Source organism: Gnatocerus cornutus, chromosome 8 (genome assembly GCF_029298725.1).
Source record: "Gnatocerus cornutus isolate USDA-ARS CGAHR chromosome 8, icGnaCorn1.1, whole genome shotgun sequence".
NCBI classification, from domain to species: domain Eukaryota; kingdom Metazoa; phylum Arthropoda; class Insecta; order Coleoptera; family Tenebrionidae; genus Gnatocerus; species Gnatocerus cornutus.
This window is the reverse complement of record NC_142240.1, coordinates 9,913,344-9,940,055: the sequence shown is the minus strand read 5'-3', so window position 1 is coordinate 9,940,055 and position 26,712 is coordinate 9,913,344. Positions and strand designations below refer to the sequence as shown.

Sequence of the window (26,712 nt, the reverse complement as noted above, 5' to 3'; positions counted from 1 at the left end):
TAAATATCAAACAAAATAAAATACACACCCTTAATTTAATCCTAATCCGATTTTCCATTCGTTATTTTACTCTTCCTCGTCATCTGAATCCGAATTTCCTCAAAAGGCATTTCAAACAACAACGTAACGGGCACAGCCACCAAAAACGCCAAAACAGTTTGCCCAATAAAATTATACACCTACAAAAACCATTAAATTCATTCTCCACAATTTCCTTCGTATTACCAGTTGATACCAGTTGATATATATCGTCGTTCGGTAAAGCCCCCATTTGATCCTATGAATAAAAGGATGCACCAAATAAACAGCGTACGTTACTCGTCCCAGGACGTAAAACGGACGCCACTCTAAAAGATCCCTAAGAATACCTAAAAACACGCTATAAAATTTCACGAGAAATAAAATAAACAGACCTCCTTGTCCTTGAGTAACTCCGAAAATTAACAGTCCAACGCCGAAACTGTAGATGGTGCGACTCAACAAGTAGTAGAGAAACACGAAGAGAATTTTTGCGGGCAACCAATGGATTATAATTCCAGGGGTGACGTAACCGAAGAATATGCAGCCCCAGCTCAAAACCCACCACAGCACATTGTGGATTTTTTTGGTAAATAGTTGTTCGTTTCTGTACTTATAAACAATGTAGCCGAAAAATATACCAAAGAGAGAACCAGGGATGTTGGTGATGGAAGCTTTGGAGATGTTCAAAGAGTCTGGCATATTCACGAAAGTAAGATTAAAGTAACCCCTAGAAAAGTGTTAGCGAAACCAATAAGTACAGTCAGACTTACTCTGGGAATTTTCCGGGTTGTGCCCCCTTAATAGAGTAAAAGGTTCCAACGAGATGAAAGCCCCACACTGCTAGCATCATCCAGACAATCTTCTTAGGGTATTTCCAGAAAAACCACAGTAGAAACACAGCTAAGACGTAAAACTGCATATCTACAGACATTGACCACAGATGAGCTTCACACTAAAATGCACATTAAAAATACGATAAAACCAAATCAGTTTTTACCATCTGAGAGTACGGAATGAAGTTATTGATGTAGAGTATATTCAACCACCAAGAAGCCTGACACACTCTGTATTCATACCCAATGGTAAAATCCCACAAAGGGCCTCTGGAGAGATGTGCAATGCACGTGATGTACATCAAAATCATAATAGTTAAAAGAGGTGTTATTCTGAAATATCGATCTCGGAGTTTCTTAAGAAAGTATGAACAACTCATCGTTTTTTTCTCATCGATATCTTTACAAAACTTGAATGTTAAAAGAAACGAAGACATGATGAAGAAGGTTTGGACGTGGTTATAACGACCACCTATTGCGTGGTATAGACTGAAGACACCAATAGTGAGCTAAAAACCGACATAATTTTTGAGTATAAACGTAAACCTTTAATACCGTCTCCATAAATCTGGTGTTCCTCACAGGTAAAGCTGTATTTATAAGAAACCAGTGAGACATAACAACACTGATGGCATTCAATAACCGCACACCCTGAAGACAACGAATTGTTCTAAAGTCCGGGTCTTCAACATCTATTTTAGTTAGTCGTTTCCAATTTTGTCGGATCGAAAACGCGGATATTAATTTTTTGACTAAAATTAAAAGTTTGTGGGTGTTTAGTTTAAAGTGTGACTTACAAGGAGTGTTCAAATCAGTCAAATCCGGGACGAAAATCAAATCATAAATCCACGCAAACAGGGCTAAATGGATTATAATCCACAAAAACAACCTATAAAATGGTGTCAACACACGCAAAAACTGTGATTAGAGAAATACCGGAAAATACGATCGTAATCGTTGACTTCATACATCGGTTCCGTAGTCTCACACATTATTTGCTTAATTTCACCCATGAACCCCTCAGATTTGAAGTTTTCACTGTAGCATTCGGCAAGTTGAGCGATATAAAACGGATTATTATTAAGAATCTCGTTTTTTGGAACATGGGGGCACCTCTCAGTCACGCAAATCGCGTGCCTCAACAAACTATGATTGTAGTACATCATGTCTGGTAATTTCTGAAAGAGAGTTAAAAATCCGAGACTTTTTTTCCCAAACCTGCATAATATTCCACACGTGGGACGTGTTTTCGGGATTTTTGGGGGACAACTGAAACGACAGAAAGCAGAACAGAGCTTCATTACCGTAGAGCATGCAGTGGTCGTAATTATCGATGTGGAAAACCGGAGGCATTAATGCGTATTCTGGATCTAAAATGAAGAGTCATAGTTTTCGTGGTGAAGTTAAACCAACCTGTAACGGGCCATATTTTTGTGAATATCAAGAAAAGAGTGTCTAAGAAGTTAGTTCGCAACATTTTTGAGTTAAAGTGAGGGGAAATGGAGACGTGTTCCCAGTTTTTGTGATAAGTTGTAGGCGAAGATAGAGCAGGTGCTTGGTATCAAAAGATAAAATAATCGGTGTTTAGGTGTGAAAATAATTAGAAATGTTTGTTGAGCAATAGATAAAGGTTTCAATATGATAAACGCAAACAAAATTTGTAGAACAAATTTATTAAAATGCGGTAGACATAACAGGATATTCAACTAATCACTTTTTTTTGTCTTACTTTCTCTTTTTCTCATCGCTTTAATGATATAAACTTTCACTTCATCAAATGGCATCTCAAAAAAGAGCGTCACTGGTACAGCCACGCTAAACGACACTATAATATCCATTAAGCTGTCAAACAACTAAAGTAACAAATAAAGTATAAATTCAAACAAAACCAACAGTTTTACCATCAAATAATTGTTCAGGAAAATGGGTGCTCTCAAAAATCCAACTTTTAAGTCCATTATAAATGGATGTATAATATACGCGGCGTAGGTCAGACGGCCAAGAATGTACATGGCCTTACTTGCTAGGATTTTTCTTAACACTCCTGTTCAACAAAGAAGGATAAAACTAATCGTTAAGGAGTGAAGGTGAAACTTACCCCCGCGACCTTTAACAAGAACTAAAATAAACAACCCTAAAGCAATGTTAACAAACGTTCGAGTTAAGCAAAAGTAAATCGTAAAAAACATTGCAGAGTTGGATGTCACATCGTTTAAAGTTATTAATGGCATAAAAAGACCAACACAGGCTGTGATTAAAATAAAGATCCATGTTGTCCAAACACTTTTCTTTGTAGTGAAGAGCGTTTCTTTGTAATCATAATAAAAGTAGCCGAAAGCTGCACCACTTAAAGCAGCTGGGACGTTTGTTATTGTAAGACTATAAATTATCATGGCTTTTGCTACGTTTCCTCTACAATGAAACAATTACAATAAGAACTCATTTGCTTGTTATTTACTTTAGGGCGAAATCTGTTGAGTCTAACACACGAAGTATTAATAACGTAGAAAGAATATGGAAGCACCAGATCCCTCCACAAATTCGTAATATTTTTTTTGGGTTCTTATACGCGACCCATAAAACTACTAAGATGGTTATGTGGAGATAAAAATCGACATTTTGAGACCATAAGTGCGGCATACACTACAACATGAAATTAGTAAAATGCGGACGATTAACATAATTTTACAATTTCGTCCACTTCCGAAGAAACATCAAGAAGGTAAAGTAATTTTCTCCACCATTTGTTGCGACATGCTTTGCGATGAGCTTCTAGTGTTTCATCCCATAGAGGACCATCAGACATGTGAGTAACCCACGTGGCGATGGAAAACACTGACATTATCATTAGTGGAGTCAACCTGAAGAAGAATTTTTCTTTGATTTTTCGATCAAACAAGTTTACCTTAAGTATCTTGATAACAGTCGATGAAGAATTTGTCCAAACGTTTTTCCGTTCTTCCTCTGTATTTCTTTCAGAAAGTTGAAGGTCAGCAACCACGCTGATAAAAAGAAAAAAGGTTGCATTTGGTTGTACATAATACCATACAGATAAATTGGGACTAAATCATCAGTCGTTGCCTAAAATTCCCGGTGTTACAGAAATATCATGAAAATGTGGCTCGTACTCCGAGCATTAACCAAGAATTCAAACTTGGCATCCCTTGGAAAAGAATCGACGCGTGAATAATTATAACGAGGCTACAGTTTAAGACGCGAACGCCCTGTAGACAACTAAAGGCTTCGACGTCTGGGTCGATTACATCCACTGTTGTTAAGCGCTTCCAGTTTCGACCCAAAGAGAAGCACGAAATGTATTTATCAACTGTAGAGAATTCCGTAGTTTTAATACAAATAAGAAGAGTACTTACAGCTCGTTTTGACTTCAGAATTGTTAGAAGTGTCGTACAACCAAGCAAAAAGAACGAGACCAATTATAGCAATGATGATTATTCTGGAAATGTTGCTGATATTAATTATTCTTGAGGTAATTAGTACATTGAGTACCCGAAAATGACGTCGTAAAGATCAATGGGACTCTTATTTCTACAAGTCATGCTTGTGATATTTCCGCCAAGTCCCAAATGCTTGTAAGAACCACCGTAACATTGCGTAACCTCTTTAAGAAAAGCGGAGGTATTTTGTAAAATCTCGGTCTTTGGTAATTGAGGGCATCTTTGGGTCAAACAGATTGCATGTGTATAAGGAAAGTGATCAATCTGGAGCTAAAACAAAGTAATAGATTAAAAACACTATAATTCGACGAAACCTCTGTCATAATATTCCAAACGGAAACATTTTCGTTGTTTGTCGGAAACAGTTCCAGCTTAATTTTGCAATATAACGCATCTTCATCGTGGAGCACACAGTTGTCATAGTCATCCATGTGGTAAAATGGTGGCAAAGCGGCAATTTCTCGCTCTAAAACGAACCAGTCAAAAAAATTAAGGATTTTTAGTATCCACCTGTGACAGCCCATCCTAATTCAACAAAGAGTGATAAAACGAAATATCTTAATAGAAACATAATTGCAGAAAAAGTCGTGTTAGTTTGTTGAAAAGTGGTCGTCCTGTGATAAATCAGCCTGTTTGTTGGCTATAAAAATCGTAATTGGCACGTGCTGTAGATAAAAATTAAGTAACAGTTTTATCTTAAAAATTACTAAGAAAATGGCTGATTAGTGTAATTTTGCATGTATAGAAAAAGAAATGTGGGAAATAAAATACATGACACAAAGTGGTTTCAATGTGACAAACGCGGTGTAAAATAAAATAATTGTTTACAATATATTTATTACAAAGCGGTGGACATGAAAAATATTAACTCAACAGCGTGTTTATCTAATCAATTTTTTTAGCCTCAGGTTCTCTTTTTCTCATCCCCTTGATTACATAACTTTTCGCTTCATTGAACGGCATCTCAAAAAACAGCGTCACTGGAACAGCCAAGCAAAACGAGCCTATGATATCCATCAAACAATCATATAGCTAAAAAATAATAAATAAGAACAAATTTAACAATGACACCAAAAAAATTTACAATCATAGAGTTGCTCAGTAAAAGCGGTGCTCTCAGGAGTCCAATTTTAAAAAACAGAATAAACGGATGTATAATATACGCGGCGTAAGTCAGTCGACCAAGGATGTACATGGTCTTACTAGCTAGAACCTTTCTTATAATTCCTGGAAAACAAAGAAGTGTAAAAGTAACGGTGCGGAAGAAACTTACCACCGCTGCCTTTAGTCAGAACTAAAATAAATAAACCTAAAGCAATGTTGACAAACGTGCGGGTTAAACAAACGTAAATCATGAATAACTCTACGGCTTTTGATTTAAATTGGGTTAGAATGAGTTCTGGAGTTAATAGACCAAGATATGCTGCAGTTAGGATCAAAATCCAGGCTGTCCAAACACTCTTTTTGGTAACAAAGAGCGTTTCTTTATACATGTAGTAGATGTAGCAGGAAACTGCACCACTCAAAGCCGCTGGCACATTCGTCATTGTGAGGCTGTAAACCGCCATCCTCTTTCCAAAATTCAATCTATGACAGAACAGAGTTACCACGAAACAAGTCGTTAGTTGTATTAGTTACGTTGGAGCCTGATGACGGTTTGAGTGAATTTTAAGGAGTTCAAAGTACGTGCAAAAAACGTGTAACACCCAGATAACTCCACAAACCCATAAGATCTTTTTTGGGTATTTATAGCCTACCCATAGAATTACCATGATTGCAATGTAGAAATAAAAATCCACTGATAAAGACCACAAATGTTTCAAACACTAGAAAATTAAATTAGTAAGACCAGGGCGTTTCGTGTTGTTACCATCTCATGCGGTTCCGTCGAAGCATCACGAAGATAAAGAATTTTTCTCCACCATTCCTTCCGACATATGTCACGTTGTGATTGTACAGTTTCTTCCCAAAAAGGACCGTCAGACATGTGAGGAACCAATGTGGCGATTAAAAACACCGAAATGATCATGAGCGGTGTTAACCTGAAGAAGATTTTTATCTGTGATTATTTAACCCGATAGATTTACCTAAGGTATCGTGTTACAATCCTGTGAAGAATGTACCCTAGCGACATCCCGTGTTTTCGCTCTATTTCTTTAAGACAGTTGTGGGTCAGCAACCATGCTGATAAAAAGAAGAAAGGTTGCATTTGGTTGTATATAAAACCTGATTGGCGGATTGGATTGTACCCATCCTTTATCACCTAAAATTCCACTTTAATGAAAATTTATAAGATGGAATCGTACTTCTTCTATGAACCAAGGGTTCAAATTTGGCGTTCTTGAGATAAGAAACGAAGCGTGAAAAAATATGATGTGACTACAATTTAAAACTCGAACGCCCTGTAGACAACTGAAGGCTTTGGTGTCTGGATCTGTTAAGTCCACTGTTGTTAAACGCTTCCAGTTGCGAGTCAAAGAGAAGGAAGAGATGTATTTATCAACTGTGGAACATTCTGTAGTTTTAACAAAAATTAAAAGTACTTACAAGTCGTTTTGATTTTGGGGTTGTAAGAGATGTCGTAAAACCAAGCAAACAGAACGAGACCAATTATAGTAATGATAAACATTCTGGAAATTAGATTATAATAATTTATGAAGTAAATTAGTGTTTAGAATACCCGAAAATAAGGTCGTAACCATCAACAGGACTCTTATTTCTACAGATTATGGTTACGACCTTTCCCCTAAGCCCCAAGTGTTCGTAGGTACCACCGTAACAATCTGAAACTTCTTCCAGGAAAGCGGAGCTATTTTTTAAAATCTCAGATTTTGATAGTTGAGGGCATCTCTTCGTTAAACAAATCGCATGCCGGTGAAAATAACGTTCAATTTTGAGCTTCTAAAATCCAGTATTAAAAAAAATCTCTTCAATTTGGCACAACCTCTGTAATAAGATTCCAGACTTCTGAAACATTTTCTTTGTTTGTGGGGAACAGTTCCAAGTCAATTTTGCAAAACAAAGCCTTATCGCTGTGGAGCATACAATTGTCGTAGTCATCTATGTGGTAAATTGGTGGCAACGAGGCAATTTCTTTCTCTAAAATAAAACAGTTAAAACATTGAAAGACTTATTTTTATCATCCACCTGTAATAGTCCATCCTAATTCAAAAAAGAGTGCCAAAACGAAAAATCTTAGTCGAAACATGGTAATGGAAGTCGTTCTGGGTGCAGTGTTACTTCGTCTAAAATGTTATCCTGCGATAAAGCACGGTTGTTAGGTATAAAAAATTCTTATTCAGCACGTGTTGGAGATAAAAAAAAGCAAAGAGATTTATCTAGGAAATTATTACCACGAGATTTTCTAAAATGCGTATTTCACATGTTCGCTTTATCTTGGATTGTTTTCTAATTTGTCTTAATATTCTTCTGACATTTCCTTTCTTTCTTAATTGCACCTGATGCGTTTTTTGTTTGAATTACTATAACAAATTGTTTGAAGGTTGACACAACAAAGTCTTTCATTAAAATAATTTAATTTTTTCATGTCATCATTAATATGTATTTATAAACAAGTTGTTTACACAAGTAGTAAATTAACTTAAACCGTAAGTGAAAACAAGTTTTTAAATGTAAAATTAATAAACAAATAATGACATGAAGGTTGAACGACTAATTTTCAATTTATACGATTTAAAAATTCAATTAGCTTATTGCTAAAAATTTCATTTCGATGTAGCCCAAGAAGGTAGTCCAAATGGTTGAACCCATCAATTTTCCAAAGACCATAACTTTTCACTTCTGCCGGAAGGTCGTTATATAACGTTTCACTATCCTGCAAAAACAAACACAATAAAAAAAGTTTAAGCATTTATAGTACCTCGAGGGTTGTTAAAGTGTCGTTCCTACTACCCGCTAAGAAGATTGGTACTGAAATCTTATCCAAAGGATATTTCGGGACGGTTTCTTCTTTGTAAATCTCCATGTTTTTTTTTGGGCTATAATCATACAATTGAAATCGATGCTGATGATGACTGATTTGTAAAAAGTGGAAAAGGGTTTTCCAAGAGAAATTATCAAGAAACATCGCAACGTTGTAGTTATAAAAGCTCTACAAATTTTTTAGTTTGTGAATTGTAAATTTTACTGGTGAATAAATTACAGGATCGACTTCAGCAGGAGTATAGCCACACATCGCATAGACCACAAGATGTGTAATGAATAAAATCGGTGGAAAAATAGGTAGGAAGATCCTAGCAAGTCGTCGCAAAGTGGAGATAAAAGATAAAGGACTCCCCATTCGAATCAGTGCTGTTAAATTCTAAAAAAATCTATTATCCTGACACGGTGTTAGGTGGTGTAAACCCTACCTCAAGAAGCCCCAAGAATGGTTTTAACCACGTCAAAGCACTTGTCGCATGGTCAAAATAGGCAGGTGTTCCCACGAGTACCATGCTTTTCAGATAACTTTTAGCTTCCTCTGGTTTCATCGTTGCGTAAATCAGACCAACACCCGCCCCCAAGGAATGTCCCAAAAAAATAACAGGAGAGTTGTTGGTTTTATTTCTGATGTGCCTTAATTCGGTGCTAACATCATACACACCCATTTCATGAGCACTAAATTTCAGTTAAAATAATAAAAACGACAATCATTGGTATTACCCAAAGTCCCAGTATTTATAATCTTGAGTAGTCAAGTAAAGGTGTTTATCAGAATAGGAAGTTCCTCGAACATTCGTCAACCATACATCAAATCCGTTGCGCCAAAGAGTGATAGCTAGTCAAATTAGATTGGTACAAGTTAACAGTTTGTTTTATTACCTAGGGAATTGTTGCCTTGCCACAAGAAAATTCGGGAATTTGTCGCGATGGAGTGGTACAATAAAATCGCAGGTTTTTGGGTCTTGGACGGTATTCGGAACATGGTGAGTATGTAACCGTCGTCTGTTGTAACCGGGTGGACTTCGACAACGCCCGTGTGTTTTAGAATAAGATCTGGCTGCAATCGGAATTTTGGTTAAACAAAGAGACTCATTCATCTTGTTATTTTGCTCTTTTTAAAAATAATTTCCTGGTTTATTAAGTGCCTTATTGCTCGCAATGAGACTTCTCATTTTTTCTTTCTAAATTGATATTAATAATTTAAAAACAACTTTCCTTGTACTTCGATATACTTTTAGCTTTTCGTTCAACTTATTTTGATTATTAGGTTTTAAAACATATGATATACGAGCATTTAGCGATAACTAAAAGCTTTTTGCATGTAATTTATGCGTCATGCGGTCCCGATTAGGAAATTATATTCAAAATTGATCTGTAAAACGCAAATCGATTTTTAAACTTAAATCAGAAAATCAAATACATACTCATTTTATATCTACTGGTTATGTGCAATAAGTACATCAAAATCATTACGTACATTACATTCCACTTAAAATATATTTTCTCCCGACCGGGAATAAAAATCGATTTATTTACTCGTTTTTCAAAATATATTGTACGTAGTTCCGTATGCCACAGGGAACAATAGATATTTATTATATAAGAGTGTAAGGACGCAACTTATTCACTACAAAAATCAGTTATTCTCGAGATCGTCGATCGAGAGAAATTTTTTTGGAGTGAATAATTTGTCCTTACACTCGAATATAATACTAGATTTTATCCAAAGCCTCTGTTGGTTGCAATTAAGGCATTAAAAGAATTGATAGAAGTGATAGCAGTGACAAATTTTTAGCATTTAGAAAGCCATGCGTGCCTTGTTGTTCAAATTGCAAGTGTGCAGTTGCAGTGTGTTCAAATTGCTTAATTAATTTGATTTTGAGGTTTGAAGTTATCCTTTCACATGAAAACAGGATCGGGAGAAAAATGTTGTACTCATGTTTGCATGTTTGCATAAACATTCAGTTGAAGGATTTAGAAGTGTTTTTTTGTTATTTTGCTATTTTTAAAAAGAATTTCCTGGTTTATGGTACCTTATTAGGCCCCATGACGTATAAAATTGTATGAAAAAAGCTTGTAGTTATCGCTCGTTTATCATACAAATGTTTAAATATTTAATAATAAAAATGAGTAGAACAAAAAACTAAAACTATATCGAAGTACAAGGAGTTGTTTTCGAATTAGTAATGTCAATTAAAAAAGAAAAAATGGGAATTTTCATTGCGAGCGATAAGGTACTTAATAAACTAATAAACCTAAAAAGTCTTTAAAACGAGCAAAATAACAAAAAAAACTGCTAAATCCTTCGATTGAATGTGTATTCCTGAAATGAATACAAAATTTTTCTCCCGATCCTGTTTTCCTGTGAAAGGATAACTTCAAAACTCATGTTCAAATTAATCAAGCAATTTGAACATACGTTGTCCTGGAAACAAGTAGAAATAAAGTGCGAGAAAAACAACATTATACAGGCTGTCCGGAAAGTGGCGCACCACCTTGAAAGGGGGTAATTAGGTGTCCCAGAGTAAAAAAAAAATGTTAAAAAAAAATCCAGAGTCTCTGTAACTATGGTTTCACTTGAACGATGCCATACTGATCGAGATTGTTGATTTAAAAATCTTGTTAACAGTTTTCAGGCATTTCTTACAAGATTTTTCCGATTTTCTTTGCAGCATGCCTTTGCGCAAAATGTCCTTTAGGTAACAGATTCATTTGAACGTAAAATTATTGCACAGAAATCGTTAATTTTCACATCAAACTTTGCCTCTTCAACCCATCATACCGAAAAATTGAAGACATGGATTTTTTTTAACATTTTTCCGGTGATCTATGACATTGTCCGATGATACAGTTTCACGGTGGTGCGCAACTTTCCGGACATTCTGTATCTTGAAAAACGTGTAAATAAATTGGTTTTTATTCCCAGCCAGGATAAAATAACTATGCATTATTATGACATTTATGACATTATTATGTAATTAATATTTATTTTTTTTAAGAGCAAAAATCAATCAGCTCCTTTTAAACATTTTTTAATATTGTTGTACCGCCCAAACTTTTTAGTTGCAAACAATTAGGAGATTCCTAAACGTGTAAAGTAAGTGGAATTTTAATCACGAGTGCACTGTTTAATCATGGGCCGAAGGTGAATAAAATGCACTTTTTGTTATTGTTCTTTTACTAAGAAACCTAAATTATCCTCATTTGTCAAAATTGAAAGAAAAGCTCTTAACTTAATGGTATTTACCTACTAGGTACAAGTATTTATCAGTTTATCATATTTTACACTTTATAACGTTCTAACAAAGTGTAGTGCATAACATTTGCTTGTTCACAAAAATATAAATAATTTTGGAGTTTTATTCGTAAAAATTTGAGAAAAAATGTGATCGTGTCAAACAGCCTTAAATTAAGTCATAAATAAGCTTTTGTTTTTTTAACGTACTCATAACGACAGTATCATCAGTTTTGCACTTTTTTATTTATTTTGGCTTATCAAATTTAAGCCCAAATAAGTCAACTGTGCAACTTTTTTTCCAGTTTTTTCTGATATGTAGATCTTCTTTAATTGTATTTTTTTTTTGTAATTATTAATACAATTAATTTAAGAATACGAATACCGATTAATTTACGAACCAGTTTTACGGTACTGTAAAATAAGAACTACAATAAGAAAAAACTTACAGTTTCCAAAGTGGTATCATGGTCATAGTAACAATTCTTGTCGAAGTCAGGGAAAAAATAGCCCCCAAAAGTTGTACAAACATTATTTTTGGTAATAATTAAAGTTGAAAATGTTTGCAAGGTACACAAAAAGAAGAAACACCGCAGACGCATTTTTACTCGTCAAAGTTCAGTGGTGGTATGAATGAAATACATATGACGACGACGAAAAGAAAGCGAACATTTTCAGCGACTCCAAATGTTAAAGTAATTACCACTATTATGGTTATTCAAGACTTAGAGGTTTAAGGAGAGTAATCTGGGAAATCACATCTTGAATTCAAATTCGCTTTGATTTTGATTAAATAAGGTGTACAACTCGGCTAAAATCAATATTTGACAAGAACCCTGTTTTAGTTCAACATTTATTCTCAGCAAGGAACGTAGATGGTGCTACCATTTATATAAAAATCTCTCGGTAATTGATATTCAATTTTTTTTATTTCATAATCATAGCTACTTCATTATAAATGAGCTCTATTTGCATGTATGTATATTTAATTGTGAAATTCTATCCGCGAAACGCGAACTCTTACTTCGGTAAATAACGGGTCGAAAAATTAAAGCAGCTAATTTTAATTTGAAATTCGATGAAATCTATCCTGAGGCCAAATAAGCAATCATATGTTTGTTTACAGGGAAACTAATTTCCATATTTTGAAAGGAGAAGAATTTTGGTTGATGTGCTCTGTCCTTCATTCGTACCCTCTATAATTTTCAATGTGATTATTGATTTCCCCCAAAAGTCACGAAACCCTAATTACCTTTGTTATGATCCTGGCTCATATTTGAATATTTTATTTGCCCTGATTACACCGCAGTTTACTCCCAACTGGCACTAGTCAAATCTCTCCACCACCAACCAGTTCGATTCGTTCTAAAACGGACGCCACATCTGCTTGTCACCGTTGAAGTGAATGCAATAAAACTGCAAATATCTCGGTGACAATCGCTTTTTAGCTCCAATTAAAACAGCCACAAAGCAAGAGTTTGGCAGGTGTTATTTGTCCATCGATCACGATAATTACAATGATTCCAGTGTTGATTGCGAAATGAAAATTCAGCTGGGATTTGTTCAATTTCCAATTAACCGTTTCTATTTTATTAATGAATAATTTATGACATACAAATTTGTTCGAACTCCTTTAAAATTCAGATTGTTTCCTAGATGTCATCAAATCAAATTCTCTTAAGCGATCGGGAAGATATTTAACGATTTCTCGCGTCTCGCTGTAATTTGCACTGTAGTCTTCCATAATAAGATTACAAATTCAGTTAAAAGAGAGAATCGATGTGTGACAGAATCAGAGATATGAATATCAATTAATCTTCCGTTGAAACTCGCAGATTGATGAAGTTTAGAGGAAGTGTATTGTTAATTGCTTCTGTTTCAAGCTGGCGAGAATTGATTAGGAAATTGCTCATTAAACTAGTTGATTGCGATGGCCTCCGGTTCTACGGATTATCTTGTTCTTCGATTGCACAACGCGTTTTTACCACACGCAAGCATGCTGGATTTAAGAAAGTCCAAGAACAACACAGCTCTCTTTTTGTAACAAAATGCCAAAGGCGAACAGAAATATTATTTATCTAGAAATGTTATTGTTGAGCGAACATAACAATTTATATGTGTTTGTGTAGCTCAGGATTACTGTTAATTCGGTGGTTTTCCAAACAATTCACAAACATTGGACTTTTATTTAATAATAATTTGTAATTATTATCACTCATTTTTTTTGCATTGCTCTATAGTTTCAACGTAATGAAATTAAAGTTTAAAAGTCAATAAACACGGTTGTAATCGTGTTATTATCGGCTTTAAATTTTATGCGTACAAATGAGACCAATTTAATTTAATTGGTGATTGATGAGTGGAGGGTGGAATTATGTGCAGTAAAATTTGATGAAACATGTCGTTTCACTTTTGGGCGCATCCACCATTTTAACTTAACGAAATTGTAAACATTTTAGTCCTGTAAAGTCAAACTAAATTATCACCTGCAGAAAAATTCAATAAAAGCTGTCACTTTGCTTATCCAATTACCCGAAGAAACGCAATCACACCTCGTTAACTCTTCGGGTCTTGCGAAGTTTATAGATCGTCTAAACATCATCAGAAATGACCAGCTTCAATTCAATTAAGTGAAATTAGTAATTAGCTAGCGTAGTTTGTAATTAAACGTGTGGGGCGTGTTGTCATATCGCCTCTCTTTAATTTTTCAGGCTCTTTTTATTGATGTCACAGATGTCACTCCTTTCACTCCAGGACAAAGGAGTCGCTGACAGTAACGAAAATTACAGAATGTTTCTTTCAGTTGATTACCTCCAACGTTATGTTTCCAGGTACACAACTGTACTGGAAATGTTTTCGGAGAACTCAACACAGGATCTCCTTTATCCTGGCTGTATTTCATGTGAGAGCGTCTAGCATCAATCATCTGTCGACTATGCATCCGTCAAATCCTTATTTCCGTTTCGTTGATTTCAAGGCTGCGGTCGCAAAATCAATACTAATAAGAAAACAGCTTCATTTAATTAAAAAAAATTCCAAGGAGCGTCAAGCACTTGATGGGATTCTTGTAGGAATAAATTGGGGAAATGGGTTGATGGAGGTTGAGTGGGGTTGTAGGTTTCAATGGGTTATTTAAGCATCGTTGTTTTGCTGTTGTTAATGACGGGGATTATGACACATCCGAGGGAAATTCTAGTGGATGATGAAATTCCTGCGAAAAAAATCCATACTATGCAGGTCGATGACGAGGACGAGTATCTGCAGGAGGAAGTGCCGTGTCACATGGAATACCAGGTAAGCGGAACCTTTTAATTTTATTTTATTGTGTGATTCGAAGCAGAATCTGCATACCCTTTTCTCCAGAAATGAGCTTATTTTCAGATTTCTATGAATTTTCGCCTTAAACCCGCTAATTTTCCTCTTTGAACATTTCCGTCATAATCTTAATTGATTCCAGGTCATGAAGAGAGTCGTTGGAACTTGCATTAAGCTCGGTAGAAGTGCAAGAGGTTGTGTTGCCGGCAACTACTTGCATCCGCTACATCCTGAATGTATGTAGATGATATATAGCAACGACTAAACGACTTTACGCTTGAAATGGAAAACTCTTTTGCACCTGGGCATAAAATACCGACTTTTTCTACGTTAAGTTCTTTAATTAAAACACAACTTGTGACTGTGCTGTTTTTTATTTCGTCATCGAAAATGAGAGAATCTTAATTAAAACTTGGCCTTTTGTTAAGTTAGACAGCTTATTTTTATGACGGCGGTCGTAAAGCGACAAAGACATGTCAGAGGTGGTAATAAGTCAAAAGGACGAGGTTCCAAGACTGCAGGAAAAGTGGTTAATAATAATTTAATGCCCAACTTTGAAATAGGAAAGAAGCACAAAGTGTGGTCGCGGATATGAGGAAGTTAAAAGTGCTCCAGGCTTTGCAAAGGTCGCAATTTTTTTTATATTTTTTCTAAAAAATTTCTAGGACAACGAATAGTTGAATTAAATGGAACTAAACTAAAAAGTGAGAATTTCTGTGCCTCCTCGTTGCCAATATGTTGTTAAAAATCCCGTTCCGGTCCTGTTGCTTACTCAGGCATCCGCTCCGGTTAAGAACACCGGAGTCGTCAGAATTTATTGCTGCTTATCCTTCCGGCAAGCAAACTGCTTCGTCGTCGCAAACTCAATTGATTCTACAATATCAGAACGTATGCTTGACAAACGATCCATTCTTTTCCCATAATTATCTTAAATCATGAACTAGTGCTCTATAAAGAACTAAGAATGAATTATTTACAAGGAAGAAACGTTAGTCTGAAGTACGCTTAACATGGAAAGCTTTCAAATGAAAATTCAGCTCTTTGTAGAAGAATCACGTCTCATTTGCGTACATTTCAAAGCAACTTCTTTCAGAAAATTTATTAAAATAAAAAGGATTTTTCCGGATTAATCGTTCCGGTCCACCGCTTCGTGACAAATGAAGTGCAGAAGATTCGTAATTTGTGGCTCAAGCATGGAAGTTCGGGCCATAAATCAGGGTGTTGAGGAGATTGTATTGCTTGAACTTGAAGGAAATTTCAAGAGCGCCGCTGTTAAAATAGATTAAATTAATAAGCTGCTCCAATTGGAATATATTTCTTCATTATACAATAAAAACTCCGTTTCCAATCAGCATCTCGAATTAATTGAAATTCTTTCGCTCACAAAGACAAATTTTTGCGTAGTCTCGGGCTACATTCATTAGATTATATTTTGTGTGATATGTTACCGTATCTTCAACATGCTTTATGATGAACCCTTGTTTTATTACTCAATCTTTTGTTGTGGAAATTCAGGGTGTGTCTCAGGTTCTGGCCGCTTTTTATTGCCCCTTTTACTGCATACCAAATTTGTACATAAAAACACAGAGAAAGCGATTAAAAAACTTAATATTCCATGTTTGTTATCAAAACAAATACGCTCTTCGAGAATTTAAATATTTGTTCTGCTGACAGCAAATTTCTTTCGAATTCAGAGCGCAAAATCGTAAAATTACATCAACTTTCTCTAGGGGAATTACCCTCAACGTGACAACAAGAACAAAAGTACTTGAGACGTAGGAAATTATTTTCTGGAACATCAAACGATGTAAAGATTAACATTTCATTACTACAATAAACTTCTTATCGGGCCCTTTTAAGTAAAAGGACTAACTTTGACGACACGTTCATTAAATTCCAGTCGCCATTAAGCAAACTTTGAGGGTAAGTACATTATGATGGTTAAGTGAGTCCGGGAGGCTTTAAATATTTACCAAAGAGTGTCCTTTTGATTTATGATCTTTGGAAAGAGACGATGCGAAAGTAATTTCGTTGATTTTGTTGTAATAAAATGGGACCTCGTCTTGGTTGGTTTTTGCTCAGGTACGTTGGTAATTCAATCGGAACTTTCTCGAGCTAGTCCCAGTAGAACTCCAACTAAGAAAGTTTTCTAGCAAACAATTTTTCTTTAAATTCTCAGTCCAGTGACACATGTACTCTTGATCGAACTTTTCAAATTAAACTTGTGATTCTCACTTATCCATCTTTACCAGATTTGTCTACAAGCTCCAATTAAAGTCTTGGGCAAATCCAATTAGAGAGTGATCGATTCGAGGCTTTCAGAAATAGTCAGAGATGTCTTTGTTAGAGTCCCGCCGCCAGCAACAATGTTCAATTCGGTGCCAGCTTTCCTTAGAAGAGAATGTTATCGACGTCTGACACCGCACAATGCGTTTTTCCTCCTTTTAATACTTCGTCAGCACAAAAAGATCTCGCTAAACTACGGACAATGAAAAATCGAAATGTCTTATTCCCTTGTGACAACATTGCGAGTGGAAGCAAACAGATGAGTGAAATGGAGGGTTAATGCGCTCAGACACTGCATGATTAAAATTCGAAACAAGGTTAAATCGGATATAATCTGCTGTGAGATAGGGGTGATCGTGAAATGGACCCAAGGGACGAATTTCGACAAGTGCTTTTGCCACTGGGGCGTAATTCGATACCGATTCCGAAACAGGGGGAGCGATGGTAATTTGGGAAATGGCTTAGGTTTTAACTTGGAATTTGGCAAAAAACACACTCGGTCTTTGTAGATATTTATTTCATATTATTTACACAAAACTGTTATAAATTCACTTTAGGAATATATTATTACATCACCCCAGAGCGCCCATAAAAATATAATTTCGCTTTGCATATTTCACAACGTAAACCAAACGAGCCACAAAACAATTTGGTGTTTATTTAACAACGAAACAAAACCATTTAGTGTTATTGTCAGCAAAATTAACCAGCGCGATTTTTGCCCCAGTCGCTATTTACAATACAGTGTGATTCGATCAACTCGAATTTTGATTTCTAAATCTTGGCACGATAAGATGAAAGTCTCTTGGTATTTTAGCCTCTGGCACAACGGATATGTCAGACGAACTCCGAGCTGTCGCTGGAGCCTCCTCGGGACGACGAAGACGACACTCCCACCAGAAGAGAACAGTCGCTGTCAGAGTCGTAACCGTAACCTCGGTCGTCGTCGTCGGGATAAGAATTCCTGCATCATAGCTCGATGACTTCGGGACCTACACGCAAAAAAAGAGAATTTTTGGCGGGTAGAAATGCTAAACTTACCTTTCCAGGTGATTCCGGCTCGGAGCATGTTGCAGAAGCGCATCACACCGCTGATGGCCGCCACCTGGAAAAACAAATTTATTTCAAAGCTTTACAAATATTTTTCTTCCTGCCTCTTGTTTCGTATTTTTATTTGAAACTTTGATTTATTGTTTCTATGTTTAGACAGATGAATTCTGGCAGAAAACAGCCGCATTTCATGAATTTTGGGGAGGAATAAAATATTAATTTTAAAGCTACAGATTTGGCGCATCCACCATTTTTGCAACATCCTTACAAATTTGCATATTCCATGAATATTGGATGGTTCGTTATTTCTGTGTTTAGTCAGGTGAAATAGAAAAAAATCTACCTTGATTGAGTCCGTGAAAAGCGGCAACCAAAAAAAACTAAAAATCCGTAAAAAGTGGTTTCAATGTGATCAACGCCCAAAACTTTTATTACAGGCATGGTTGTTAAATTCAGCCGTCATTCCAAATATTCTGAGTGCTAAATATCAACCTCGCATTAATTAACACAGACATTTGTAATCAATCATTAGAGCAAATTCAGTAATTGGACAATGCCTTCATCGCTGCACTAATTGCACCATAATGACGCCCCATTGCAAACATTGCACTCGAACAATGCATACATAAATGCAAATATAAAGCTGGCGTTTGTAAAAATGCAAACATTGCAGACATTTCAGTGCCGCTTTTAGTTGGCAGCCAAATAAAATTATTTCAGATTTAAATTCCAAATGTAAATGAACGTGCAGTGCCTCTGCCAATTAAAATTTATGAAGTCGATGCTGTAGATGACTTAAATTTGATGAAATTTTTATTGAATTGTCTGTTTGTTTTGAATATTAGTATTGTGCATTGATTTTGTTATTTACAAAGTTTTTTTCGTTATTTTTATTCCATCAATCTTGTTGGGTGTTCGACATGGCTTCATTCATCATTATAACAATGTAGTTTTTTGTAATATTACACTGATCGATAGTGTATTAAACGAAATTGGAGATGAGAAGATTACTTACGTTAATTAGTGTCCTCGAAACGAAAAACGCCATTTCCGCTTTGCACAAAGCGTCGAACTGCTGCAAGAAAATGGATTACATTGCAGTGGGAAATGGGAATTAACTAATGAAAAAATGAGGGAGCTTCCAATGTTGGAAGCAAAATATGCAGACACAACTTTAGGGTATTTGAAGGATTTAGGCTTAAAAACTTTAAACTATGTCACTCACTCTATTTACGTGGTCTCTGAGAACGTTGGAGTAGACCATGGCGACGGCCTCTAACGCCATGAAAGTTATAAACCCAATTATCCAAGGTATCACGAATGATATGTTCTCCTGAAACAACGATAATTGATTTGAAAATTTAATTCCGAGTTCTAGAATATTTTATTAGAACATCGATAAATTAATGGACTATGTTTGTGCAACTTCTATCGTCTCATGGAAAAGTTCCTTCTGAAACATTCAAATTAAATTCCCCGTTTCGTTTCTCAACTTTTTAACAAAATCCTCGATTCCCTTCATGATATATCTCCAGAATTTATCATCGGAAATCAGATCCGTGGAGATTTATTCCCTCAAATGAAATTTTCAGTAGTAATTTAATAAAAAAAAAATAAATTAAGATTGAAATGTCAAGGACGTACTAATCCGCAAACGTTCCAACCGTAATCCCGATGTCTCCTTGAAACTCCATTAAGATTTTACGTGCCACGAATGACCTGCAGCATAAACTTGTACATTTTCTGCTTAATTAACTCATCGATCACGTTTCAAAAACACTTCATTAAGCACAAGACGGAAAAATTACTTCGGGCTGTAATTTATAGAACCTTATAAAAATAACGGATATTGTTCCAGGCGCTGGGGATTTATTCCCTTGGAAACGTAACAAATAATTACTGATTCAAGAAAACGGTTAATTACTTTATAATTACGTTTGTTAGGACGTGTTTGCGCCAGCAGGTTTTGTAATTAATCGACACAATTTTGAGGGTTGCAAAGAAAACACCAACGATTTTGTAACAAGTGTTTACCCAAAAAGCTAACATCTGGAAATGTAATTAAGAGACGAGAGAGATCCCAGAACGGATAACCCGAAACTAATGACGCGGAATTTTTGCAGAGGTGCCGATATAAGGCCAAGTGGATGAACTATTGCGTTTACTGTAACACGCCTGAAATTAATTGATTAACAAATTGAGGTCGTTTTGCATCCAAATATTTCTCCTCCTCTTGTGACCTTTCCGAGCCGACTAATGTCCCGTGAAATTTGGATCCCATCTCAAATGTTTCATCGATGAAACCTTTTTAAAATTATCTTGTCGGTAGGAAGCTTTCTTCGCAATTTACCCGGAAATCGCTTCTCGGACACCAAAAAAATCCTCTCGTCATAAATCAATGTCTCAGCAAAAATGATTGAGATAATTGACGTGAAATTAAACTTTGCTCCGACGATACATTATAAAACTTCATAAATTGAGTTTCTTTATCCGAATTTAAGATTAATAAAGTTGGGGATTAAATCAACATACTGGGGAGTTGAGAAACTGTGCCGTTTTTCATAGTTATGACCGATATGTGCGAAAGAGAACGTTTTTCACAATTTTATGAACCTGATGATGTATGGCTATAACTAAGAGTTCCCTCTGGAAAAATAAAGCGTTGTTGTGCGAGGATTTATTTCTATTTTCATCGCGTAATTTCGACCATCGATGTAAATTCGTGTAGAGCGACGAACTCGTCTTTTTTTCCTCGAAACTCGATTAGCAGCAACTCCAAGTTTGGGTAAGTTCTCTTTCTTTTTAACTGGAAAAACGCTACGATATATGAGACCAAAAAATGATGACTTCCACGTCGACTCTTTTAAATTTGGAATTTCCAGGGATAAGATTCGGGAATTTTCCTCGAGCTCCCAAGTCACCGTCAGCATTCTTATGGTGCTGATTACGTGGTCTCGGCCACAAGAAAAACGCTAAGAGTACATTTACATTTCAAATGTGACAAACACGGCGAATACAAATTCACATGACCAAGGTTGCGACTGGAATTTTAATTGCGGATTTGAAGGCGATAGTTCGGAAAAGCTTTTATAGAGCTTGCACTTTAAACGTATACAATTCCAGATTTAGAGCAAACATGAAGCGGTCGTAAATTAATCATTCTCTACAAGTTTGCGCGGCTAAAAAGCCCCAGTTAGCCTCCATTAAAACGTGTTGTCCAGATTTTATAAAATTTAATAGAGGAACTTCATTACTGGAGTATGATATTCCGGCTTTGTTATCGTGACTACTTTATAATCCCGACTAGATGCAAATGCGGAGGAAATTGTGGAAACTTTGAAGGAGGTACTTGCATATATTGAAAATTACGTAAACCCTGCAGAAAAATAGAACTGTTAATTTTTCCACTTGCGGGCTCTTTAAACATTTTCCTAGCTAACTGAATCCCAAAAATCAAAACGAACGGTGCAAAACTCGCCTCTTTTCCAATTCCGCTTCGATGATTGCTCCATAACATGTTTTTATTTTCAATTTTTCATGTTTTAATATCTCTCGTAATTGGATTTGAATGCTCGTCCGTTAGTTTTCATTGTCGAATTCCAAATCGTATTAAATACGTGATTAGAACACTAAACTTGCCATGGAACAGTCCAATTTATCCATCCATCAGGATCAGGAACCCTTCGAACTTGTTTCGAATTCCTCCAGGCTGAAGTGAAGTTGACCTTTCCAATTTTTCGGCAAGTTTCCGGGAAATTAACGTTGTTATGAGTGATAAAAATCGGAATTTGCGATGCCTTCGAGTGTTTACATTTAATATCTCCCCTGAAGCGACAAAGTTACACTGCTGAACCTGATACCTAATCTCAGCTCCGTGTTCTGCATTACAAAATTAATATCAAAACATGACGGGGTTACTAAAATTGTTTGTTAATGCGCAGCCCCGAGCCGTAATTAAACTCGTCTTGTTAGCAAAAATTGCTGGATATTGATAAAAACGATCAACGATCTTCGGTCCAAACATTTGTAATTTAATTCCGTGCCGTTTTCCGAACCCAAACGAGTGTTTTAATGGCTGTTTGTTTGCATTTTGAGCGAAATTCCGACGCTTTATTCTCAACAAGCCAATTAATTCTCGTCATTATTGTTTGCACCGGGAAGGTAACTACGAATTTCAATAGCACACGCAATTTCTGAGCTTTCGCTGAGTTTTTAATAATTAAACGACTCTTTATAGTGGTCATGCAAACTTTCGGTCATTTATCTAAAAAGCTATTTGTTACCGGTCGAGAACCGACACTCAATTCAGAGGCGTTTAGAAAAATAGAAGAGATTTCCCCGGATGATTTGTTGCTAAGTTTTTAGATCGATAACATAGATGAAGACGAAGTGATTGATTACTTTCGGGGTAAATTTTTTCGCTACACTGTCGTACAAGACAAACATTGTGAAAAATGACAATAATTCTTTAGGAGATATTCTGCCAAATTGTCTGTCTCAATATGTAAAAGAATTTTATAAAAAAAAATTGTTTTCAGGACAAACAACAATTTTTAATATAAAAGACTAAATTTCTTAATTTTGCTAATTTTAGGAGCACAAGGATGAAATGTTTTTCGAAAGTATGTACACAAATGAAATTTTTGGATATTACTACTTTTGATATGCTTATCAACTTACCCAAATTTCACAATTGTAGGAAAAGAAACTGAATTTTTAGAAATCTTTGTCTTCAGAACGAACAAAATGTGTCAATATTCAAAATCAAATTTTGTAACTTTGCTAATTTTGGGTGTACAAAAAAGAAATTTGAAAACATTACTACTTTTGACACGTCTATTAACTCTGCCAATTTTCAAATTGCAGAACAAGAAACCGATTTTTTGGAAATGTCTTTTTTCAAAACGAACTTAAAATTTTTAATATTCTAGATTAAATTCCGTAATTTCGGTAATTTTAGGAGTACATGAATGAAATTTAAGAACATTACTACTTAAGACATGCCTATTAACGATGCCAAATTTTAAAATTGTAGAACAATAAACTGATTTTTCGGAAATTTTTGTTTTCAGTCAATTTTTTTTTTATATTCTAGATTAAATTCCGCAATTTTGCTAATTTTAAAAGTACATGAATGAAATTTGAGAACATTACTACTTTTAATATGCCTACTAACTTTGTTAAATCTCAAATATGTAGAAACAGAAACCGATTATTTAAGAAAATGTTTTCACGACGAACAAAAATGTCAAATATTCAAGACTAACTTCCGTAATTTCGATAATTTAAAGAGTAGATAAATGAAATTTAAGAAAATTATTAGTTTTGGCATGCTTATTAACACTGTAAAATTTTTAAAACCAATTTAAAAAAAAATGTTTTTAGGGCAGAGTCAAATTTTTTAAAATTCTGGATTAAATTTCGTAATTTCGCTAATTGAAAGAGTACAAGATACATAACGCGCCGCAATCAAACAATCAATTATTTGTTATAACCTGTCTGCATATAATGTAATTAAAAAGTCAGACAGCAAAAATTCTGATAAAAAATGGAAAAAAAGGTTTACATTTTCATGGAGCTTTCAACACACAGAGAGAAATGTTGTAGCAACGTTTAATTGAACAGTAAAATTTAGTTCCTCCATTTGGTACCCCAAAACAATGATCTAAACACAATTAACATATTAATTTGGTCAAAACAGCCTCTAAATTACTACTCCTATGAAATTATGTTTAGAACATTTTAGACCTTTGTACTTACAATATCACGCAAACACAAAGCTTTTGTGTTTCAGTTAATAGAAAAAAGTAGTTGAAATTAACTCTGAAATTATTTCCCACACAAAGCATTTTCCTGCGCTGTGTTATTCCACGTTTCTTTAGGTGGAAAAACTATCCACTGAAAGGCAGTTATAAAATAAATCAACAAGCATCTGAGACACCGCATGGAGCATACTTTTAATTTTTCTTGTAAATCCCCTGATGAAAACTGCCACATTTTATTTCCACTCGCCGCGATAAAAATGTCACAATTGATTACATTTCTCGATGTTTTTCTTTGTCGTGAAGTGCCACCGTTGTATAAATAATGGTTTGCTTTCGTATGAAAGGTGACTGCTTTCGTTTATACGACGTAAAATGAAACGTCGCGATACTAACATATATTTGCATATTTTTTACTGACAACTTCAATTTAAACATCCGTTAGGTTCTCTTTCATTTTCAATTTGCTTCCGGCTCCAATGAAGAAAATGAGAGAGCACTCTGCGGAGTTTTGCATTTTTGAAAGAAAGTTAAATGGTTATAATTTCGGGTTTTTCACAAAGTTGCGACATCGATATAACTGGAATACAAACCAAATAGCAAACAAAGTGAACAAATAGAGCCTTCGTCGGGGGAACGGAATCAAATCTAGCAGTATAACAATGTTTGCAAAGCGTGCGAGGAATACGAAGGGACAAACAGTGACTTATAAAAAACTAAAATTAAAAGCGCGCTCAAAGAAAGATTAAAGGCGCTTTGCGAAAGAATGTTAATAAACTTCAAATCGTGATTAGGGAGGAATTTTAATTCGCTTTCGTCGGTCTAACATTCCCAAATTTAACCGCGCCAAGTGTCGGGAGATTTGGCGAATCTCGTGACAATAATAACTGAAGAACTTTAATATTCAGCCCCCTTTATTTTGTTTGTTAGGTTGAATTTTTCAAGTCGCAATTTCTGAGATATTAAAATGTGTTATTAGCTTTTCTCGGAACGATTGTTAACGAGAGAATTTATATTTCATGTGGGTGAAATAAAAAAAAAGCCCGGCGCATCCACCATTTTCACAATTTTCTCAATACAATTCGATATTAAGCATGTAAGGACTTTAAATTTTCACTTATCTGGCGCAATCTGAATCTCGAGCAGGATGAAATTGCGACCGTTTATTTCGTTCAGTCGAGAGAGTATGCCATTTAATTAGCTCAAACCCACAATTTTCCGCAAACGTAGCTCTAAACAATGAACCGTTACAATTTACCGCTGCTAATAATTTCATTAACTGGATTTAAAAATAGTAATTTGCCGAGCTTGGAATTGTTAGTTGTGGTCTTGTGTCTTGTCCATTGGCTATAAAACGTTAGAATTAATACGATTATAATTTAACAACCGTCACAAATTTAATTATTTCCCCGTCCAACATGAGTTCTTGTCTAATGAACCGTTTTAATCAAATAGAATCTCCTGTAATTCGATAAAAGCGGCAGTATCATGTTAGTACAATATCTCCTCGCTAATAATATCTCCAGCCACAAGGACGACGCACAACGTGGATGTTACAGAAGAACAAACAAGAGTGTCTCTTCAACAAACACAATCAACGCCTCAGTTTAGTAATTTAATCATTCTAAACCAACGTGTAAAATTCCGCACATGAAATCCGCCTTAAAAAAGCGATTACGAACTCGGAGACTTTTTCCGCTAGAAAACGTGACTGAGATACGTTGGAAGAATATTGTGACAATGCTTTTGTCCAAGAAACTGTTCATCCGATGAGTTTTAACGAGTCGAGCAATTACGAGCTGCTTTAAAACTTTTTTAAAGTGATTGCGACCAGTGAAGTTCGTTACCAGGATATAAAATAATTTCTGGTTACAGGAATCTCATTATTTTTCATTTAGCAATGCAGCGTTGTTCACAGCCGTGCGATAATTCAATTAGGGCGTAATATAGAGGAGGGAATATGCGCTTTCAAAGCAATAATTCGCATCAAAGCTCACATATGTCTTATTACATGTTAAGTTTCTCAAGCGTGAAACACAAGGGTTAAATCATTAAGTGCATCTAAGTGATGTTTGAACCACTTAGAAACAACATATTGTTGTAATAAAATTAAAAGGGGCCGTTTGATGTCGGGGAAAAGAAGCCGGAGGCGCAAAATTTTGAGGTATAACAAAGACGATGGAGGCCTGGGGTTACTTTACTTGTGCCAATTTTGATGTTGAAATGAAAGTATTTCTTCTATTTAAACTTTGATGAAATCTGACATCCTAAACAAACGCAGTGGCAAAAAACAGGTCCGATTTTGCGTTTGTTGTGTCAACGTCGCTAAAACCATCTTATCCAGAAACATCTGTTGACTTATTCAAACAGGATTCCTTGCAGACCATGTAAATATTGAACGATCTAATACATTGATTGAATGTACCCTGGATTCTTTTCCCAGCTGTATAATAACTCTTTAATATTCCGTGCTCGAAGCTCGATAATATCACTAAAAGTTTTGTTGTGTTAAAACAATTCAGTGCCTTTGTCTACACTAATTTATTGCCGTACAATTAATATTTACAGCGTGGCATTTCGATTTATTACTGATAAACCACCGTAAATGGAATAATTGTAAATATTGAGCGTGGATAATATTATTTCCCTAGAGAGACACTTTCCAGAGTGCTGCGAAGCTGAGAAAATAAAGACTTTGCTTGCCACAAATTGCATCTAACAAAAGTTTCGTTTTGTTCTAGGGAAAAAGCGGAATTAGGGAGAGAATTAAATAAAAGCTCTCAACGGCTAAGTGTAAATTATGCCCACTTTTT

General features: G+C 35.3%; 5 protein-coding genes and 1 long non-coding RNA gene across 8 annotated transcripts in view; 1 reads left to right on the top strand and 5 right to left on the bottom strand.

The window, feature by feature from the left end:
• Positions 1 to 41: 41 nt before the first annotated feature.
• On the bottom strand, positions 42 to 2,331 carry LOC148169634 (O-acyltransferase like protein-like). The gene is made up of 10 exons (XM_088044214.1): positions 2,268 to 2,331; positions 2,073 to 2,224; positions 1,791 to 2,032; positions 1,652 to 1,743; positions 1,410 to 1,606; positions 1,019 to 1,363; positions 792 to 973; positions 414 to 748; positions 226 to 368; positions 42 to 179 (listed from the first exon to the last, which is right to left on the bottom strand). The coding sequence occupies exons 1-10, from the start codon at positions 2,329 to 2,331 to the stop codon at positions 42 to 44; spliced, it is 1,890 nt and encodes a 629-aa protein (XP_087900340.1).
• Positions 2,332 to 2,338: 7 nt separating this feature from the next.
• On the bottom strand, positions 2,339 to 4,880 carry LOC148169633 (O-acyltransferase like protein-like). The gene is made up of 12 exons (XM_088044212.1): positions 4,820 to 4,880; positions 4,624 to 4,775; positions 4,353 to 4,579; positions 4,226 to 4,308; positions 3,983 to 4,179; positions 3,760 to 3,935; positions 3,544 to 3,715; positions 3,313 to 3,497; positions 2,953 to 3,266; positions 2,756 to 2,898; positions 2,618 to 2,707; positions 2,339 to 2,560 (listed from the first exon to the last, which is right to left on the bottom strand). Exons 1-12 carry the CDS (start codon positions 4,878 to 4,880, stop codon positions 2,339 to 2,341), a joined length of 2,022 nt encoding a protein of 673 aa, XP_087900338.1.
• Positions 4,881 to 5,194: 314 nt separating this feature from the next.
• LOC148169632 (O-acyltransferase like protein-like) lies at positions 5,195 to 7,694 on the bottom strand. Its single transcript, XM_088044211.1, has 11 exons — positions 7,457 to 7,694; positions 7,254 to 7,408; positions 6,990 to 7,210; positions 6,857 to 6,939; positions 6,616 to 6,812; positions 6,397 to 6,572; positions 6,180 to 6,351; positions 5,948 to 6,135; positions 5,583 to 5,896; positions 5,394 to 5,536; positions 5,195 to 5,341 (listed from the first exon to the last, which is right to left on the bottom strand). The coding sequence occupies exons 1-11, from the start codon at positions 7,515 to 7,517 to the stop codon at positions 5,195 to 5,197; spliced, it is 1,857 nt and encodes a 618-aa protein (XP_087900337.1). The 5' UTR covers positions 7,518 to 7,694.
• A 260-nt stretch (positions 7,695 to 7,954) lies between these two features.
• Positions 7,955 to 12,111, bottom strand: LOC148169631 (lipase 1-like). The gene is made up of 7 exons (XM_088043681.1): positions 11,936 to 12,111; positions 9,131 to 9,308; positions 8,972 to 9,086; positions 8,680 to 8,926; positions 8,472 to 8,630; positions 8,190 to 8,420; positions 7,955 to 8,144 (listed from the first exon to the last, which is right to left on the bottom strand). Exons 1-7 carry the CDS (start codon positions 12,086 to 12,088, stop codon positions 7,989 to 7,991), a joined length of 1,239 nt encoding a protein of 412 aa, XP_087899807.1. The 5' UTR covers positions 12,089 to 12,111; the 3' UTR covers positions 7,955 to 7,988.
• A 2,445-nt stretch (positions 12,112 to 14,556) lies between these two features.
• Positions 14,557 to 15,162, top strand: LOC148169630 (uncharacterized). The gene is made up of 2 exons (XR_015770610.1): positions 14,557 to 14,780; positions 14,944 to 15,162. It is a non-coding gene; the product is annotated as an uncharacterized LOC148169630 (long non-coding RNA).
• Positions 15,163 to 17,993: 2,831 nt separating this feature from the next.
• The window catches only part of LOC148169628 (uncharacterized), a 30,103-nt gene continuing 21,384 nt past the window's right edge, over positions 17,994 to 26,712 (bottom strand). For 2 of the 3 annotated variants that reach the window (XM_088043273.1, XM_088043272.1), the window contains exons 5-8: positions 19,363 to 19,470; positions 19,153 to 19,212; positions 18,129 to 18,192; positions 17,994 to 18,079 (exon numbers count right to left, since the gene is read on the bottom strand). In XM_088043273.1, coding sequence (XP_087899399.1) covers positions 18,057 to 18,079; positions 18,129 to 18,192; positions 19,153 to 19,212; positions 19,363 to 19,470 — 255 coding nt within the window. In that variant the 3' untranslated portion in view covers positions 17,994 to 18,056. The remainder of the gene's footprint in view (positions 18,080 to 18,128; positions 18,193 to 19,152; positions 19,213 to 19,362; positions 19,471 to 26,712) is intronic. The other variant, XM_088043274.1, reaches the window with a different exon arrangement.

Bases quoted from the DNA above. Each gene is read 5' to 3' on its own strand.
- LOC148169634 (XM_088044214.1), bottom strand. From the start codon at position 2,331: ATGTTGCGAACTAACTTCTTAGACACTCTTTTCTTGATATTCACAAAA. The intron at 749-791 runs GTAAGTCTGACT...ACACTTTTCTAG, and splicing joins CAACCCGGAAAATTCCCAGA to GGGTTACTTTAATCTTACTT. The intron at 180-225 runs GTAATACGAAGG...TGGTTTTTGTAG, and splicing joins ATATCAACTGGTATCAACTG to GTGTATAATTTTATTGGGCA.
- LOC148169631 (XM_088043681.1), bottom strand. From the start codon at position 12,088: ATGCGTCTGCGGTGTTTCTTCTTTTTGTGTACCTTGCAAACATTTTCA. The intron at 9,087-9,130 runs GTAATAAAACAA...TAATTTGACTAG, and splicing joins GCAAGGCAACAATTCCCTAG to CTATCACTCTTTGGCGCAAC. The intron at 8,145-8,189 runs GTACTATAAATG...TTGTTTTTGCAG, and splicing joins ACACTTTAACAACCCTCGAG to GATAGTGAAACGTTATATAA.
- LOC148169632 (XM_088044211.1), bottom strand. From the start codon at position 7,517: ATGTTTCGACTAAGATTTTTCGTTTTGGCACTCTTTTTTGAATTAGGA. The intron at 7,409-7,456 runs GTGGATGATAAA...GTTTTATTTTAG, and splicing joins ATTAGGATGGACTATTACAG to AGAAAGAAATTGCCTCGTTG. The intron at 6,813-6,856 runs GTAAGTACTTTT...AATGTTCCACAG, and splicing joins CCCCAAAATCAAAACGACTT to TTGATAAATACATCTCTTCC.
- LOC148169633 (XM_088044212.1), bottom strand. From the start codon at position 4,880: ATGTTTCTATTAAGATATTTCGTTTTATCACTCTTTGTTGAATTAGGA. The intron at 4,309-4,352 runs GTACTAATTACC...CAACATTTCCAG, and splicing joins GTCATTTTCGGGTACTCAAT to AATAATCATCATTGCTATAA. The intron at 3,936-3,982 runs GTACGAGCCACA...CGGGAATTTTAG, and splicing joins ATTCTTGGTTAATGCTCGGA to GCAACGACTGATGATTTAGT.